Source organism: Hemitrygon akajei, chromosome 13, assembly GCF_048418815.1.
Source record: "Hemitrygon akajei chromosome 13, sHemAka1.3, whole genome shotgun sequence".
Lineage (NCBI taxonomy): Eukaryota > Metazoa > Chordata > Chondrichthyes > Myliobatiformes > Dasyatidae > Hemitrygon > Hemitrygon akajei.
Genome location: NC_133136.1, coordinates 24,183,090 through 24,202,149, shown reverse-complemented (window position 1 = coordinate 24,202,149; position 19,060 = coordinate 24,183,090). Strand labels below are relative to the sequence as shown.

Sequence of the window (19,060 nt, the reverse complement as noted above, 5' to 3'; positions counted from 1 at the left end):
CGGATCGAGCTATCCGTCAAGGAGGAGGGTGGCTGGGGATTGGCGCTTGACGGCGGGCCGTTATCAGCCGCCGGGGTCGGGAGCGGCGCATCAGCGGGAAGGCGACGCAGCCATGAAGCGCGCGTTGTGCCGGGCCGCCGCCTTGGTGACGGTGCTGGGCCTCGGGATATGGGCGATCGGCGCCTGGATGGGCAGCAAGCAGCACGTGTTCGATGGGCAGGAGCTTTCGCGCCTGGCGCGGCAGTACGCAGGTGAGTGGCCGACCCGGCTGCCGCACCCGCCTGTGTCCGATGTGAGCGCGGGTACCACAGCATTGTAAAGCCGCTGGGAGCGCCCTGTCTGCTCGCATCGTTCTGTAAGAGCCGGGGCTCCCAACCTGGGGCCCATGCTTAATAGTATTGGAAAAGATTGGCAACCCTTGCTATAAAGGATTGTAAAAACTGCCGAGATGATCACTGGGGTCCCCCTCTTCCATAAGTGTTGTACAGTATACGAAGTGTCTTGTCCATTGCTGAAGATCCCTACCCACCCATCGCACAATCTCTGACCCACTACCGTCGGGAAGGAGATAAAGGGGTATCAGGACAGACTGGCTTCTTCCCTCAGGCTGTGAGACTAATGAATATCCAGCCACAACCGAGATCTCGTCACTAGGATAGCCAGCTGTTCACGATTTACCTGTGTTGTGCACTACATGCACTTTACATTTTAACACAGGAGCAAAGAGGTCCTTCTGCAGTTGTACTGGTGAGACCACACCTGGAGTATTGTGTGCAGTTTCGGTCTCAAAATTTGAGGAAGGACATTCTTGCTATTGAGGGAGTGCAGCGTAGGTTCACGAGGTTGATTCACAGGATGGCGGGACTGTCATATGTTGAAAGATTGGAGCGACTGGGCTTGTATACACTGGAATTTAGAAGGATGAGAGGGGATCTGATTGAAGCATATAAGATTATTAAGGGATTGGACACGCTAGAGGCAGGAAACATGTTCCCGATGTTTGGGGGGGGGGGGGGTCCAGAACCAGAGGCCACAGTTTAAGAATAAGGGGTAGGCCATTTAGAACGGAGTTGAGGAAAAACCTTTTCACCCAGAGAGTTGTGGATCTGTGGAATGCTCTGCCTCAGAAGGCAGTGGAGGCCAATTCTCTAGATGCTTTCAAGAAAGAGTTAAGAGCTCTTATTGCATCCTAGCCGTCTGGGTACACAAGCCTGGGCAGTACGATTATGGAGAGTAAGCTGTAACCTGTGTAGCAAGCTTCCCCCTCTCCACGTATCTGACAAATCTAAAGGAACAGCAGAGACTGATACAGTTTGGTTCCAGAGATGTTGCAGGAGTTGCCAGTTGGCATTGGACTCAATGTTGGACTGCCTTAGGGACTCCAGCTCCAGAAGCCTTCCCCATGAGTGGGTAAAAACGCAAGGCAGTGGGGGTTCAAGATCAGAGTTTTCTTTCCTCTAGGTGGGCAGCAACCATGGCTAACGAGCACCATCTGCCCGAAGCGACTGGTTTTAAGGCATTAGTCACCCACCTTTGCCTCTTACTGGAGTTTAGAAGAATGAGGGGATTATGGACACTTGTAATGTTGAAAAGTTTGGATAGAGTGGACTCCCAATTGTGGGGGAGTCTAGAAATCCCTTTAGAACGGAGGTGAGGAGGAATTTCTTTAGCCAGAGGGTGATAAATCAGTGGCATTCATTGCCACTGACATCCAAGTCTTTAGGGATATTTAAAGTGGAAATTTAAAGGTTCTTGAGTTGTAAGGGTGTGAAAAATTACAAGGAGAGGCAAGAGAATGGGGTAGGGATTGATAATGAATCAGCCATGATGGAATGGTGGAGCATACTTGATGGTTTAAATCGTACATGCACCTGATAGTTCCTCGCTCCAGGACCCAGATCCTGGCGCAGCGACTTGCTTGGGTTGCACAGGCTGATGCTGTTCTCAATCTCACCAAATCGGCTCGGCACTTGGAGTGATCCAACCTCCCACCTGGGTTAGGTGGATGGCCATTGAAACTCTTCTGCATCAGCTCCCCTCCAAACTGCTCACTCCAACTCCATCTCTGGTACCAACTCTGTCTGCAATCCTGCCTTAGACACGTTGCCCCTCAGCTTTGTGAAACACCCGCATTGTCCAGCCTTTAAATCAGCTTCACCTTCGCTTGATTCTTGTACGATTTAAGCGCCGGTCCAGATGGTCAGGAAGCGCGAGGCTATGAACTGCTCCAGCGGCTGTCATCTCTTGAGTTTTGGCCCTGCTAATATGAAGAACTGAGATTGAGGACTAGGCCTGTTGGGCCTGCTCCGGGAGTAGATCTAAGGACTCCATCTGGTTTGGAATGCTGTCATTTGTTCCAGTTGCTTTTCATCCTCGCTGTTCCTGGTTTGTAGGAAGAGAAAGTGAAATAGTGATGAAATTAATCCATAAAGCTGAGATAAAGTGTTGGTTCTGTAAGTTTGCGGTTGGGTTGTGATTGCAGAGTGAGGTGGAGAGTTAAAGTGGGAGGCGACCAGGTACTCTGGATTGAATTCAAGGTGCTCTACAAAATAATCACCCTGTTTGTGCCTGGTTTCTCCAATGCAAAGGAACCCATATTTGTGAACACTGAAGGCAGTACAACGTATTGGAAGTGCAAATTAACCCTTACTGCACTGCAAAGATTATTTGACTTACTGGAGCTTGGATAACCTCATTTCATTTCAATCAAAGTTGCCACTAAATTTTTGCTCAATTTAGTTAAAACCTGAGTTAGAGATGTGGAGGGGGCAAAGACCAGGAAACTCTGTGCTAGCTTTAGTTTAAGAAACAACAATGAAGCTACATTTCCAACAGGGAGTTGCAGACAAAAAACCTGAAATCTGCCTGAGGCAGGGTTATTGTACCTGATGACAATCAATTTTCTGATCAGTCTCGGACTTCCTATTTCTATCTGTGTTACCCAAGGTAGGTTCTTTAATCTGGTTAAGGAATGACAAAATTGGTGCCATATTATGTAGGTGGTCTACAAAACCACCTGGTGGTTTACCTGGTTCACAACAGCCTGCTGTATAAAAGCCACTCAAGTCCCTGGACAAGAATGGAGTATTTACTCTGAACCAATGTTTAGCAGTGAAGCAATAGAATAAGTGTGTAGGGCCTCCTAGCTCCTGGTTCAATTCTGACCTTAAGTGCTGTCTGTGTGGCATTAGGTTTGTGACTGCGTGGGATTTTCCTTTTTCTTCCCCCCCCCCCCCCCCCCCAATCTTCCAAAGATGGGCTGGCAACTTAATTCTCAACGGTAATTTTCCCCTTGATTGCAAAAGAAACAAAAAAAGAGAATTTATAGACGTGAAGAGAAGAGGAACAGGATTAGTGTGACTGTTCTGCCAGAGTCCATATGAACACTTAAATTTAATGTTAATGTATCCTGTGTCACAGTATATGAATTAATATAACTGAAGAATCTCGAGTGGGCAGTTAAAGATTCAGTAAGGAGTATTGTTTCAAATGCAACCTTAAAGAAAAGTTTGGATAGGTAGGTGGTTGAGGCGGATATGGAGAGCAATGGTCCAGGGTGGTGTTACGAGCCCGCAGGTTTCATTTACTGTGGACTGTTGCTTTAAGCGCCTGAGTAAGGCAGGACTATTACATCAGTCACAGGCTGTCGCAGTCTGTGCAGATTAAAATAGAGGGAGAGAGAGAGAGAGACTGGGGAAACCAGTAGCTTCAGCTTGTCGCAGCTGAGGCTTGCAACTCTCTTAAGCCCACGGGTGGGTTGATCATTGGCACATGGTGCACAACGATGTGGGACTGTCACTTCGTATAATCCATAGGAGTGAATTTTGGGATATCTTGTGGGGTCCACTTGTGTAGCCCTTGCCTGGGTATGCTGTTTGGTAACCACTGGAAGATGATATTCCTGTGACAGGTCACTTTTGCTGATAATTCGTATGTGGATTTGGAATGACATGACGGACAAGATCTATGGCGACTGTTAACTTGTTTCCAATGTGGAGCCTGTGGAATACTTTGTACTTGCCTTCTCTCTCCATTACAACGTGAATTACAATTATCTCTTTCCCATCATTATGTGGATGAGTGAACTTCCCTGCTTTACCATTTCAAGACTCTTAAGTCTTGTTCCCCCAAGCTCAGTATAGTTTAAGAGTTATATTTACACACACATATACACATAACACTGTTAACTTTTGCTTATCTTGGTTAAGTTACTATATTATACATAGATACTAATAAAGATAGTGGTTTTAACATTAAAACCAGACTCCATGTGTAATCTATTGCTATTGTTTCATTTCTAAAATGTTGCAGTTTGTTACAGTGGGGAGATGGGACTAACCAGATAAACACGTTGGCATGGACTAGGTGAACTGAAGGATCCGTTTCTGAGCTGTGGTGTTTAACAACTATAGTGTGACCATCTACTGCACATAAACACATTGCAAATAAGCAGCACATTATCACTTCTCTATCCATGTATGTATTCACTGTATAGCAATAATATGTTAAGTGATATTTTGTGAAATTGCTGTGATGTGATGAATTCCTTTACTGAATAAAATTTGCTTTGCAATAACACAATTCACAGTGATTTAAAATGGTTTTGTTTCAGGTCTCAATCATGAGCAGGCATTCACCAAGATTGTGGTTGAACTGAGAAAAATGTATCCTGGTCATATACTTCCAGATGAGGACCTGAAGTGGATCTTTGTGAATGCTGGTGGCTGGATGGGTTCCATGTGTCTCCTGCATGCATCCTTAACTGAATATGTGCTTCTTTTTGGAACAGCAGTAGACACTGGAGGACATTCGGGTATGATATACTTGCTAATTACATTATGTAAAACTTTTAAAATGTTTCCATATATAACGTCAATAGGAAATCAGTATTAGATTTATAGTTTACTCTTCCGTTGTGCATTATTTTATTAGACATAGAAATTGATATTTGTATTTAAAACAGTAAAACTAATGGGGGGTATACTTGAGCTAGAGTAAAACAATAGAAGAAATAAAGGTGTGTGCATAAACTGAGAGTGCAAAATTTACAAATATTCTATTTCTGTCGCGTTCAAATTCTACTTGGAGGAAAATAATGAATTGCCTTTAGGATGAATCATTGAAACAAGACTATTGTACTTTTGTAAATGTAAAACTTCCTTGGTCTTCTTCCTTCACCATTGCTTTCCAAATGCTGTCATTTTTCACATAATTTAGAGTTTTCCAAAGTTGGGAATCAGTCTTGGAACATTTATTTGTACCGGTTGAGCACCCCTTATCCAAAATGTTTGGGGCTGGAAGTGTTTTAGATTTTTTTGGATTTTGGAATACTATGTAATGAGAAAGCTTGGGGATGGGTCCCAAGTCCAAACATTAAGTCTATTTACATTGCATGTATATCTTGTACATATACCCTAAGGTAGTTTTTTTATAATATTTTTTTAATAGTGCATGGAACAATAACATGTACATTTGAATGATCAGAAAGGTAAGCTATCACTACCTCAGCCACCCAGGTGAACAGTCAGTAGCTTTTTGGCATCACCGTCATTAACAACTCTGGAGTTTATGAGCTATCAGTAAGCAGTTTTTGTCTTGCAGTAGTTCATCACATGTACTAATGTACTCATCATATATACTAATACAGCAGTTTCCACATGTTAGGTTTTCATCAACAATTATCTTGGCAAACTTGCCAATGAATTTCTCTGCTGTTTGTGAATAGCAGACACTTTAACACCACAAGCATTTAAAAAAAATGAATATTGTGCCTTAAATTTCTGCAACCAGTCATCTGACTGTTCACAGCTTCCTTCAATTTTCAGTTTACTGTAACTATATGCTATAATTATGTGGTTTTGTCAGTGTGAGTCTTGGTTTGTCCTTTTTTTATTTTGTGATATCACTCCGGAGGAACATTGTATCATTTTTTTAATGCATGTATGCATTTCTAAATGACAATAAATGAGGACTGAGTGTCCTCATAATCTAATCTAGAACTTTGCTTTTATCATGCTCAGCATGTAGCTAAGCAGCATATGCTCAGTGCACAATGGAGAACTTCACTTCATGTAGTGTTTTTATTTTTCATTAAGTGCTGTTCATTACTTTCAGCATAGAACTTTCAACAGTTTGTCCTGTTCCAACACCATACTCCTGTCAGATACTTCACTCTTAAATCACTGTCAAAGTTTACAATTTGACTTTCTGTTCACTATTTCCTTTTTCACTATTACACCTAGGGGTAATTGTAGGCCTTTTTGACATTTTCAACAGTATCATGGCACAGAGCAGGGAATAAGCACAAGATTCACTGTGAGTAAACACGAAGGTCTGGCTTTGACAACTGCTGAGGACAAATTGGCGCCAACAGGGCCCACTTATGTGAAGTCACTTCTCAGAAAGGTCTGTGGAACACGGGGACCTATGCATCGCCTGGCTACTTTCTCAGTGCCTTGTGGAATTCTCCATTTGTGGCATCATGTCAGTTCTCAAAAAAAGAAGTTTAGACTTTGGAGGTTTTCAGATTTTTGATTTTTCAGATGAGGGATGCTCAACCTGTATTAGATTACATTCACCCTCTAATGGAGGTGGAATTTTGCTCAAATAGGGAAGATGTATAGTTTTTTTTTGTTTTATATTTTTCTTGCCTCTCAAATGTAATACTTGCCACACCTTGAGCATGGAATTAAGATTTGCCAGAGATCATGATTAAATACCTCAGTACTCTGGAATGCCAAGAATATCCAAGTTATGTCAACTAATTTGCTTTTAATAGTGGTCTTAAGTTTTCCCTCACATTTTCCTGAAGGAAACCTCTCGTGGAAAGCATGTTTCATGCCTAAGAGGTGCCACCACTTTGCATTTTGTCTTTTTCAGTTTATGTAAACCTTGATTAAATCTCCTTTCACTATCCCTGATAAAATCATCCACTACTCTAGGAGCAATTTAAAAAGCATGGCTGTTTTTTCTATGTTAAACTGGTCCCTACCACCTAACTTCAATACACACCACTTTGTCAACTTCATCTACACAAGTTGTTCCAAAAGTGGGTGCTATTACTCCCACTGGGGGCAGTTGGAGCTTCTAAGAGGGCAATAAAGATAAGTGGGGTGGTAGGGGTGCCCTTGGTAGCAGGAGAGGGCAGCTGAGGGATTCAGGCTTAAATTGAGCAATGAATTACTTGGACGAATTTAATCCTTGGTGCCTCCATAATTGATTATAACCACTCATGTCTTGCTAACATGCTATTAGACTTTTCTCAAAGCACATTGTAGTTGTTGAAAAACAATGTGATACTTACTAGCATATCATAATAAATCTGGACTGAATAAATTGTGTTGATTCTTGGCCTGGCCCACACATTTATGCTGTTCACTATGGTAGTGCAGTGTTAGTATGTACGATTCCCATACTTTTATCGTGCATTGACACAATTCCTGTGTAGTTTTCAATGGGGTAAAGCTCAGAATTTGCCCTTTTGAAGTGGTCTTGATCTAATTTTTCTAGCCCAAGACCCAGCTGAGATATCACTTTATTTACCTTTGGGCAAAGAGTGATGTTTTGCCTGAGCTATGATGATGTCATAACTTCCCTCTTTATGATTGAAGTTGGATTTAAGCAGTAGGCACTAGATTGATTGTGGTTGTTAATCCAGAATGAAGTGGCAGAAGCAACCAAACGAAAAAGGAGTGTAGTCGGTGTAATGTGGAATATCTGAAGTATGGTTTATACCACCTCCAAGCAAACCAACAGCAGCCAATGTGCCTGTTGTGTGAAAATGTTTTTTCAAATGAGACAATGAAGCTGCCTAGGCTCCTTGAACATTTGAAGAGAATACACTTTGATAAACTAAAGAAGAATTTAGCTTACTCTCAGTTACTTCCTGAAAACTCTCAAGTGGAAAACACTTCTTGTTTACCAGCACTTTACAACGGAACAGTGATGGTTTTGCATATTTCATATACCATTTCATTGCTAAATCTGGAAAGCCCCTTACAATTGCAGAAGGATTGCTTCTGCTAGCAGTAAGGGAGATTCTAAGTAATGTTTTGCATAAGTCACTGAACAAATAATTAGTGATTCCATTCAACGCAAACTCTGTTCAAGGAAGAATAGATGAAATGTCTGAGAATGTAAAGGACACATGTGGAATGTACTTGGGTCAACAGAATTTGCTCCACATTTGGATGAATCAACTCATCCAAATATATATTCTTGTTTGTTTAAATAATTCATTACAAGTTATGTGTATAAAAACATGAACTGCATACATCAACACATTACCACGTGATATGTGTGTGCCTAGCTTAAAGTAAGCACAAAGTTAAACTCATATTTTGGACTACCATATCTTCCTTTGAATTAGTTTAATGTTTTAAAGTTACAAAACACAGTATTGGTGAAGAGGTATTTAAAAAATGAACCGAGAGGGCTATTGACCAGTTGAAGCACAATGAAACATACAAGTTTTTAAAAAAAGCGCGGTGCATGGCTGGCTACATTGTAAAGAATGAAAAGTTTGATTGTACAGTGTACTGATGCCTTTGAATGGAAAAGCCTACAAAAGTATTAGTTACAGCCCAGTCCTTCACAAGCAAAGCTCTCCCCACCATTGAGCACATCTGCAAGGAGCACAGTTGTAGGAAAGCAGCATCCACCATCAAGGATCCCCACCATCCAGGCCATGCTGTCTTGCTGTTGCCATTAAGAAACAGCTACAGGAATCTTAGATCCTACACCTCCAGGTTTAGGAACTGTTATTACCCCTCAATCATCAAGCTCCTGAATCAGTGGATAACTTCACTTCCCCCACTGCTGAACTGATTCCACAACCTATTGACTCACTTTCAAAGTCTACAACTTGTGTTTTTAATATTTATTATTTATTGTATTATTATGTTTTTCTTTTTTGTATTTACCTAATTTCTTTTGCACATTAGTTATTTGTCTGTCTTTGGTTGTGTGCAGTTTTTCATTTATTCAATTGTTTCTTTGTATTTGCTGTGAATATCACAAGAAAATAAACTTCAAGGTAGTATATAGTGGCGTATATGTACTTTGGTAATAAAATTTACTTTGAACTTTGAAGCTATTTGTTCGTTTGTTATGTGCCATGTCATATGATGTGGTCGATCATGGTCTTGGCAGTGATTGTTCTTGGCTAATTTTTCTCCAGAAGTGGTTTGCCATTGCGTCCTTCTGGCCAGTGGCTTTACAATTTTGATTACCCCAACCATTATCAATACTCTTCAGAGATTGCCTGCCTGGCATCAGTGGTTGCACAACCAGGACTGCTGCCATGTTTTCACATGACCCTGATTGAGGAGGGCTATGCAAGTACTACACCTTGCCCAAGGGTTACCTTCAGGCTAGTACAGGGAAGGCATTCCCTACTCCTTCTTTGGTAGAGATGTATCTCCACTGCATCACTCCACTGAAGTTATTATATATACTTACTGCTTTAGAATAATGCATAGAAAATGTCTTTATATAAAAGATATTTAAAATTTTGCTCTTTTTTGCATTTCTAAATGGGTCGAGCTTGCCATTCGTTGCAAGCATAGATAATATTGTGAATTTTTAAATTATTTTGACTTAACGTTCTAGGACGATATTGGGCTGAAGTGTCTGACACGATTATTTCAGGAACTTTTCAACAATGGAAAGAAGGAACAACCAAAAGTGAAATATTTTACCCAGGTTAGTTTGTATACTTTCTTTTGTAGATATTGATAAATGTGGAATCCCACCTTTTATTCTCTGTATGACATTTGTTTTATTTACTAGCATGAACATATTCCTACAAGTTTCTACCTGTGCTCTATCACCATTGTCGGTGCCGTGCTGAGATAATAGATTAACCTGAATTTAATGTAGTAGCGTTGAGGTCAAGACAGACTAAATTGTAGACTATCATTTAAGCGTTACTATTCTATAATTACTTTTGATTGTGATAAATTAAAAAAGAAAATTATAGGGGTGTCTGGTCTCCAGGGACTGCTGAGGAGGAGGGTACGTGTTCAAGGAATGGGTGTGCTAATCAGAAGATTGGATATTGTGATTTTAAAGGCGTACTGATCACTGTCATATTGATTTTAATTGATCAAGAATTGTATGTTACAGAAGTGGGTCATTTTGTGCATGGTTCTGCACATTGCAGAAAGCTGTCCAGTTAGTAGTCAAACACAATTCCTTCTCACCTACTTGCATGGTACTACCTGCCTGCCATCTTGCATCCCTCCTCATTCCATCATCCACCTTTGAATCCTTTCTTACCACTCCTTTTCTCTCATATTGACCATCATGCCTCTCCACTCTGTCCTGATGCAGGGTTTTAACCCAGGTGGTCAACAATTCCTTTCCTCCCATAAGTGTTGCTTTTGGTCCACACCCCCCCCCCCCCCCCATATGTGTTAATCTCATCTCCCCCATCTTCTAGCACTTGACTCATTGCATTCTCTTTCTAGCCAAATCAAGTATTGTTCTCAACCTGGGATCCATGGACCCTTGGTTAATGGTAGGGGTACATGGCATAAAAAAAGGTTGGGAACCCCTGGTCTAGAGACTTAAAAGCTGTCAGCAACTCTACTTCTACTACTCTCTTCAGCAGTGTATTCCATTATCACATCAACCTAATCATGGCTGATGAGTACTTGGATTACATTGTCCATTAATGGTACAACATTCATAGTCCTCTTGTGTCACTTATATAAGCCGCAAAGAATTGGAGTGGGTGGGGGGGGGGAAGTATCTTAAAGAAGGCAAAGCAGCGGCTATATTTCATTAGGAGCTTGAAGATATTTGGTTTGTCACCTAAAATGCTCAAACTTCTACAGATGTACCATGGAGAGCACTAACAGGCTGTATCACCATATGGTACGGGGTTGCGGGGGGGATGCTAGTATACAGGATTGAAAGAAGCTAGACAAACTGGCAAAATTTGTCAGCTCCATAGTGGGTACTATCCTGTAATATCCCAAGACATCTTCAAGGAGCGGTGCCTCAGAAAGCAAAAGTCTGTTATCATTATTAAAGATCCCCAGCGCCCAGGACATGCCCTCTTCTCATTTTTACTGTTGGGAAGGACGTACAGAAACTCTCAGACATTCAGGAATAGCTTCTCCTCCTCCTCTCCAAATCATTTCTAAATGGACATTGAACACACTTTTTTTATTATTTGTGTTTTCGCACTATTTTAAATTTAACTATTCAATATACATATATATGCTTACAGTAATTTACTTATTTATCATGTATTGCATTGTACTGCTGCTGCTAAGTTAATAGATTTCACAACATATGCTGGTGATATTAAATCTAATTCTGTATTGTTTTCAAAGATATCTAAAGTTTTTCACAAGTTTGTTTCACTCAGCACTGCATAACAGAGATAATCACTTACCAACAAGCTGGCTCCTTAACGCAGAACTGATATATTTTTTCTTCGTACCCTAGAACTGAGTTCATGTGACTATATCACAATATGCTGATGGAGTAATTCACATGAAACTAATGTTTTAACTGAATTAAAATAAAATGGTAAGATTGTTCTTGAAGTCTGCAGGATTATTGATAAAATCCCGCAGACTTCTGCAGGATGAGTAAGCCATTTATCATCCTCATTGTGTACTGCCAGCCAAGATATCTGTTTTAAATATGATGCAAATTATTCACAGCCTGGCCACTTCCAAGATTTCAGTGTCTATTTATTAAATTATAGCTCATTTATAGCAAAAATCTGAAACAGTTAATTCCAGACTGGACAACCTATTTATACCAGGCACTAATAATCATGTGGATGAGTTTAAATGTCAGCATGAAAACTTACTTTAATTATAAAATTCTATTTGAGATGAGCAACCTAGAAGCTGTTTTTATTAAAAGGCTTGTCCTCTTTACATCATGAACTTGGCTTTCATGTGATTCCAGTTGTTCAACTGCTTGTGCAGATACCATCCTGTACACACAAAAACAGTAGCCATTGCCGCCACCTCAGGACAATTGGAGTCCTGAGAAGGTGGCATTGCAGAAAAATGCAAGTCAAAGTATACCTGTTAATTGTTCACGTGCCATGAATAATCTAGAGTCTCAGCAGCAATTAACTGTTGTAAAGGTTTCTTTGTTTTGAATGAAGGATCATCTGAATTCCAATTGTTTGAGTGCTTGGTTTACGGACTAGTTTGGGTTTTTTTAAAAAAAACAACTCATGAAGTATAATTTGTTCCCACAGGTGACACGATAGTCCATTCTGTTGGCGAAGCCACAGCTGTCCGCTGGAGTGCGGGGACTTGGATGGTAGAATATGGCCGAGGCTTTATTCCATCTATGTTGGGGTTTGCACTATCAGATACAATCTTCAGCACACTGGATTTTGTTACTCTCTATTATACATTATCAGTCTACATAAAAGCACTCATTCTAGAAGCCAATACATACCTCATTGGAGCTGGCATCTTTTGAAGCTCAGTGAAGACTTATTTGTAATTTTAAACATTACACGTGTCTGTTTGATGTCAATTTACATTACTTAATGGGGCTGAAAATTGTATCCATGCCATCAGTCCTGAAAACTTTACATTTGTATAATGCAAGTTTTGCAAACACCAACTTTTTTCTTTACTGAAGATCATCACTTCAAGTACTTTTGAAAAAACAAAACTTCACTTTTGAGTTTTTGCATAATATTTCTTGTTGGGCACAGTCAATTTAAACATTAATGATTGATTAAATCTATTGGAATCACCTTGGAAGGTAAATTGAGAAATCAGGACTTTGAACATGATTATTGTCCCTCTTCAAATTACCATGTTTTAGTATGATATTACTTTGATCTGAACCTGTTGGTTGAAGACCACGTTCTTACTTTTATGAATCTAATTTTTGAATCAGATATGCACACATGTATAACCAGACTGGTAATGCAGCCTAATTAGTTAAAATTGGTGTGCAAATGGACCTTGTACAACTTCATTGTGTTCATCATTATTTCTGATCCTGAAAGTCCAATTTTTGATGCACATGTACATCAAAATGGTGTGATGTATAATGAGAATCACTTTGAATATATAATCGCTAAAAGTCAGGTGTAATTTGACTGCAGGCAACCTGGAAGACTTTTTTTTTGAATTTTGGGAATTGTGCAAATAGGCATTTTTCTTATTCACTTTCTACTGGCAGCCAGTGACATCCCAGATTAGTAATCTGATGTTCACTGGGTGACTATCTCTATCGTCTCCTCAAGTCTTAATCAAGGCTGCTGTATTGGTTGATGTTTATGGCTGAATTGCTGGTTCAGTCAACTTGTCAGTTTGGTCAGCAAAAGTCATGAGAATGTGCCTCTTAAGCACGTCATCCTTGCATCTGCTGCTGCTACTGGTTCTAGACAGCCCGGCCACTTGCTTAGTTATGTTTGCATCAGAGAGGAAGAATTGTATTTCTCACTGAATGCTGGTAAAAAAGGAACATAAAAATCATGCAAACATTAAATAAAAACAGAAAATGCTGGAAGTAATCAGCAAATCAAAAATTACATGTGGAATGGAAAAACGAGAAAGGATATGTGGAATGTTTCAAATCAGAGCCTTCATCATAACATTCCTAAAAAGGGCCTCTGATCTGAAACTAAGTCTCCTTCACAGCTTTATGTTGGGTATTTCCAGCATTTTTTTTTGAATTCCAGATTTCCAGCATCTGCAGTTTGGATTTTCATTTACAGGAAAGATCCAGCTTTGGTCATGGTGCTAATGATTGTATTTCACTTAATTTAAAATTTACTTCTAATTTTCTTTGTGGATTTGTTTTCTGCCAGCAGTAAAAGGGTGAAAATATTGTTCCTTGTGTAGAGGATGTACATCTGTTAATTTATCTTCAATTGAGGATATCTGTTAGTACTACCAAAAACAATAGCAATTATTTTTACACTTGGCCTGTGGAAAAGCTGGAATGATCATATTTTCATCCCTGGTGGTCCAATGTTGCTTTTAAATTGCACTATTAGATGTACCATATCACATGTATTCTTTGCATAAAGTTGAAAAACCATCCTGTGGAGCTGCCCATTGTTCCGCAGTTTTAAAGAATTTCATACAATTACCATAAATTTTACTTAGTTTTTGACTTGATTTGAGGAGATTGGGAGTTGGAAAGCCTTTTTTATAACTAGATTTAAAATCTTAGAATAAAATCCTTTTTTTAAAAGATTGCCTCCATGATTATACATCTGTTTGATTTACTACACAACTATTGGTTGTGTTTGAAAGGGTTCACTGATAAAAGTGTAAATGGAGAATCAGATTTCCCAAATGTGTCCTTTACTTCATGCTTTTTAAGTAAAAGGAGTGTGTCTTGCAGAGGAGATCCTTTTCACGGAATACTACATTTTACATTTCCTTTTTGTTTTGAATTTTTTTTTAGTCTTTGAAGGAAACCACCAACATATACAAAATGCACCGTGTTGTTTTTTTTAAAAAAAACACACTTCCTTGCAGTACAATATATCTAGTGAGCTCCTATCAAGATTTGGAATGTGTTTAATGATCCATGTATTTTGAAGCAAAGTACTCTTTTTGATGGTGTAGATTCTGGCTATTAATTCAACATATATGAATCTAGATGCACCTTTTAAAAGCTAGCTAAGCATAGCCAGTTGTTTTTTGATCCTTGTGTTATTGTAACCAGCTACTGATAAATCTGCCTTGGTTAAATGGGTAGATGGGAAAAACGTTTATCAAAAAGAGAAATAAGTTGTATTAAGTGGTTTATGTGTTTAAATTCACCTTATGGAAATCTGCAAAACTTCCGTCTAAGATGTGTTACTTCTGGTTTAGAGTCAGTGAAAAGAATAATATAATTTTGTTTGTGGAAGTAGAAAATAAGTATGATTATAGATTTTGTTTTAAGTTGGATGTCTCAGTTTTGGAGATGTGCGTGCACGTGCACAATCTACATCTGGTTAGCAAAGTGACTTAAACTGTACAAATTAACTGTAAAAGTAGTTACGACTACCTTTTACTGAAATCAAAAGCTATTCTCAGAAATATAAGGAAGTTATTATTAGGCTCGACCTCACCAGGTTTTTGGTCAGGCTCAAAGGCTTCTGCTTATCGTTACTCATCTTGAAAGAGGTATTATCCCAATATTAAATTGTCTCTGTTCCAATAAGCACTTGATTCAGTTTTATATTTCTTCTAATTTGTTTCGCATTAATGCTAATTTCAGTTGCTCTTTTGACAGAGGTTCCATTTTGAAGTTGTGCAGGATTGGTACATGCATTAGTGTCTGATCAAGAAACCAACTCTCATTCTGAGATCTGGCGAGATACTGTTGTAGAAGCTTCCTCTGTATGCTCGAATGTTCAGTACTGCATAATGCTACTGCAACTCCAATGACTGTATTGAAGCTAATGGAACTGAATTTTGGAAGGAGTACCTAACGATTTTATTTACCACATGCAACTAGGAGCAAAGTTGTATATGTGTACATCCTTTGCTTTACTCTATTTGGACACCGATTCTGATTTTACCCTGAACCAGTTGAGAATCATTGGCTCATTAGCTGGTAGGGGTAGGAGTTTGGTCTAGAGGTGACTGGCAGTTAAATTTACAACTATTCCCAGCATTTGGGATTGATAAATAGTTGCAGAAAGAACAGGATGAGGGATGGAAGGAAGCTTGGAATGGATTTTAAGTTGTTATTACATCTCTTTGCCTCTGGTCCTTAATCTGGTTCCTGGCAAATTCGGTCATTGGCGAAATCATCGCAACTCCCCTGGCCCTGTCTGATTAAGGAGAATGCCAGTTTTGTATGTTACAGTCAGACAGATGAGGGTGAGAAAAGAGGAGGCAAGGTTTCTTGTCCACTATCATTGGTGTGGAGTTAAAGCAAAAACATTTTCTTTCCTGCTAGTAAATAACTCGCTGAATTAAATGATCAGTTGTTAACTGACTGATATTGTTGTTACTAATGACAGTCAGACTTCATGGTCTGAACTAAAGTGATGCTCCCAAGATCATGGAAAACTTTGAGTGGTGCAGTAGGGGTGTTTAAATCGAGGAATTTCAATGTTAAATATGTAACTTCAACTAAGTGATTACTTTGAGGTGGTAGTGATGGGTTTCTTGGACCTTTTCTGTTGTTTTATAATATGGTGGCTGATGTGTTCTTGGCCTTGATACCAACTTTACTCTTTTCTCTCTCCATGAGCCCTAGTTCAAAAGCTGGTAAATATAATCAGGTGATGCAGGATTTTGCTTTGGTCTTGTTTATTAATACAGGTAATGGGAGAAGGTATATATTTTTTTCTTGATATCTTTATTACTGCAAGTATTTTTATTGTTCTTCATTAAATATTAGAGGACAAATTAAGTTTAAAGAAAATATTTTTATTCTATTGCCAGTCATTAAGTCATTTCAGTGAAATCTCCAAATTCTGGATTACAGCCATTTTACAGGACCATAGTTTCATAGATCATGGTGGGATAATGGCTCTTTAAGTTCCAATAAGTAAGAGGCCTTTGAATCTGACAAAAACAAAATCAAGTTTTTTTAAAAAATGGGAAGGTCAACAGGCTAGTACTAATTTTCATTTCTAGATAGCTTTTTACAGAATCAATGTAATATTGGAAAAACATTAAATTGCTATATTTTCCTTTGTCCCCTAGTCATTGATGAATATTAAAATTTGTATGCTGAGTTTTGCATTCTTAAATTACAAGCTACGGTTAAATTGTACAGAATAACTAAATCGTGAAGATGGAAACCAATGGAAGTTCTAAAACAACTAATTATTTTCCATTTATTTAAGTAAGAATCATGGTGATAATTCTACCAGGAATAGCTACAAAATAATTTATTCATGGAAAAAATAATATTTTGGAACATTTTTTTGTACTGCAGCTGTAAATTTGCCTTGGTTTGCGTCTTGAGTATCTTCAAATACAGTTTAATATTGTGCATTTGAATGTGGACACTGAAACAGACTGGCACGTTGCTGCAGAACTTAAAAGACATAGATGTCAGATTATAATGAATTGGACCTTCAGGAATTCTACATTGATCTTCCATTTAGCATTCCATTTAGATTTTTAAAAGATATAGTTTTCAAAGTTAAATTATTCTGCTTTTTAAAATGGCATTAAGGAATTCAGTACCATGAGGTTATGCAATCTGCTTTGAATGAGTTTGCAACTAAATAAGTTGTCATTCCTAAAGTTAATCCAGAGCCCAATAATGTTATGTTTTTAAATTTTCCATGTGGAAATGTTTGTAAAGAATGCAAAAATGAAAAGTTTACATGATACAAGAATAACATTCTTTAAGTTAATTGAATTAGCTTTAATGAACCCAAAATGCTGTGGTTTGAAGCTTTAATGATGTTCTCCATAAAAGAAAATTAACTGTGCTGAGAAAGTGTTTTGTCAATGATTTATGGAAGTATCACCAAGGGCCTTATGAAATATAAAGTATATCCTAGTCTATTTGAAAGTGTCACAGATTAGTAAACTGTAAACCATTTGTCTTGCAAAATTAAACAATTTGTGTATTTTGTGGGAATGAAAATAAAAATATAAAAAGATCTGCTTCAAGTAGTTCATTCCTTTTCTTTGATTTTTTTGTCTTAGCTGAAGCAATGTTTGTAGAATAAAGTCTTGATTGAACCACTGACCAGAAGCTTACCTATTTCAGTACTGCTTTCATTTTAGTTAGCATGCACCAACTTAAAGCTGCTGATCAATTGGTACCATCTTCCATACGTGACAATGCTACACTAGATCGTTAGCTGCGAGACCTGATTGTTAGAAGGATTTAATACATAGACTTAACCCATTTCATTGAAATGTTTCCACACCAGTGGACTAACTTTCAGGTACTCATGTTCTCTTTAGTTATTGTTATTATTCATATTCACATTTGCACACTGTTGTCTTTTGCACTCTAGTTGAATGTCCTAGTTGGGTGGCCTTACATTTATTCTGTTATAGTTACTAGTCTATAAATTGACTATGGCTACAAGAAAATGAATGGGGGGGGGGGGGTATATGATGGCTTGTACTTTGATAATAAAATTTACTTTGAACTTTGGCCTAGAGTAAGTAAGTTTGAAATTGTGGAAGATTGAAGTTGATAGCTGACTATTTAGTGAGGTTATTAATGGGTATGAAACTAAGGCAGGTAGGTAAAGCTTAGAGGCTGGGTAGTGATGATACAATAAAATTGCAGAACAGATACCAGGAAGTATGGCTTTATCCTGTCACCATAAACTCTTAAAATTACCTTGCCTTAAATTGATCTCAATAATATTCAACAAAGAAATGCTCAAGAAACAATTTATTAAACAAATAATCTGCAGTAGGAGCTCAGTGTAGCGAGCAACATTGGTCCGAGGGTGGAGAGTTGTTTCAGCTCCGATCCCTAAATAGTTCCGACCCGAAACGTAAATTCCTTTCTTCGCAGATGCTGCTTGACTTATTGAGCTGACCCAGTAAACTAGTGCTCCAGACTCTTGCACCTATAGTCTTGTGTCTCCAAACAATTTAGCCAGTCAACTTTTGAAGTGAAGATAATTTGCGGCAGTACCATTTGGTTAGGAGGGAGACAGTGGAGGCCTCGGAGCTATAGGATACATGATGCCTTCTATATTGTTAAATTAAGAAGCGACAACTGAAGCATTCGAACAGCCAGTTAGGCCTTGATTGTAGTCGTTGAGTTTAAACAACATCTGGCTGTCCGCCTGCTCACTTGTACATGATATAAATGATTTGTTTGCTTTCTCACGTTTGTTTTACAACTCTCAACTCAAAATTCTTAATTCTCTAGCCCTAAAACTCCGAACAAAATGCTCAGATAACAGAGAAAGGTACAGGAACCTGAAGATCCACACTCAACGATTTCAGGAGCAGCTTCTTCCCTCTGTGTCGTCAGATTTCCGAAAGGTCCCTGAAAATTGCAACGTCGTTCTTTTCCCGTTTGCGCTATTTATTTTGTAATTCATAGTGATTTTATGTCTTTGTACTGCACTACTGCCGCAAGACAGCGTGCCGTATAAGACAATGATAATGAC

At 38.7% G+C, this 19,060-nt stretch overlaps 1 protein-coding gene across 1 annotated transcript; it reads left to right on the top strand.

The window, feature by feature from the left end:
- Positions 1–34: 34 nt before the first annotated feature.
- On the top strand, positions 35–17,575 carry sigmar1 (sigma non-opioid intracellular receptor 1). Its single transcript, XM_073064252.1, has 4 exons — positions 35–251; positions 4,613–4,813; positions 9,610–9,702; positions 12,233–17,575. Exons 1-4 carry the CDS (start codon positions 113–115, stop codon positions 12,460–12,462), a joined length of 663 nt encoding a protein of 220 aa, XP_072920353.1. The 5' UTR covers positions 35–112; the 3' UTR covers positions 12,463–17,575.
- The last annotated feature ends 1,485 nt before the right edge of the window (positions 17,576–19,060 follow it).

What these genes read in the sequence shown, in the direction of transcription:
- sigmar1 (XM_073064252.1), top strand. Translation starts at nt 113, where the DNA reads ATGAAGCGCGCGTTGTGCCGGGCCGCCGCCTTGGTGACGGTGCTGGGC. An exon ending in CCTGGCGCGGCAGTACGCAG is followed by an intron (nt 252 to 4,612) that starts GTGAGTGGCCGA and finishes GTTTTGTTTCAG; the next exon opens with GTCTCAATCATGAGCAGGCA. An exon ending in AGACACTGGAGGACATTCGG is followed by an intron (nt 4,814 to 9,609) that starts GTATGATATACT and finishes TTAACGTTCTAG; the next exon opens with GACGATATTGGGCTGAAGTG.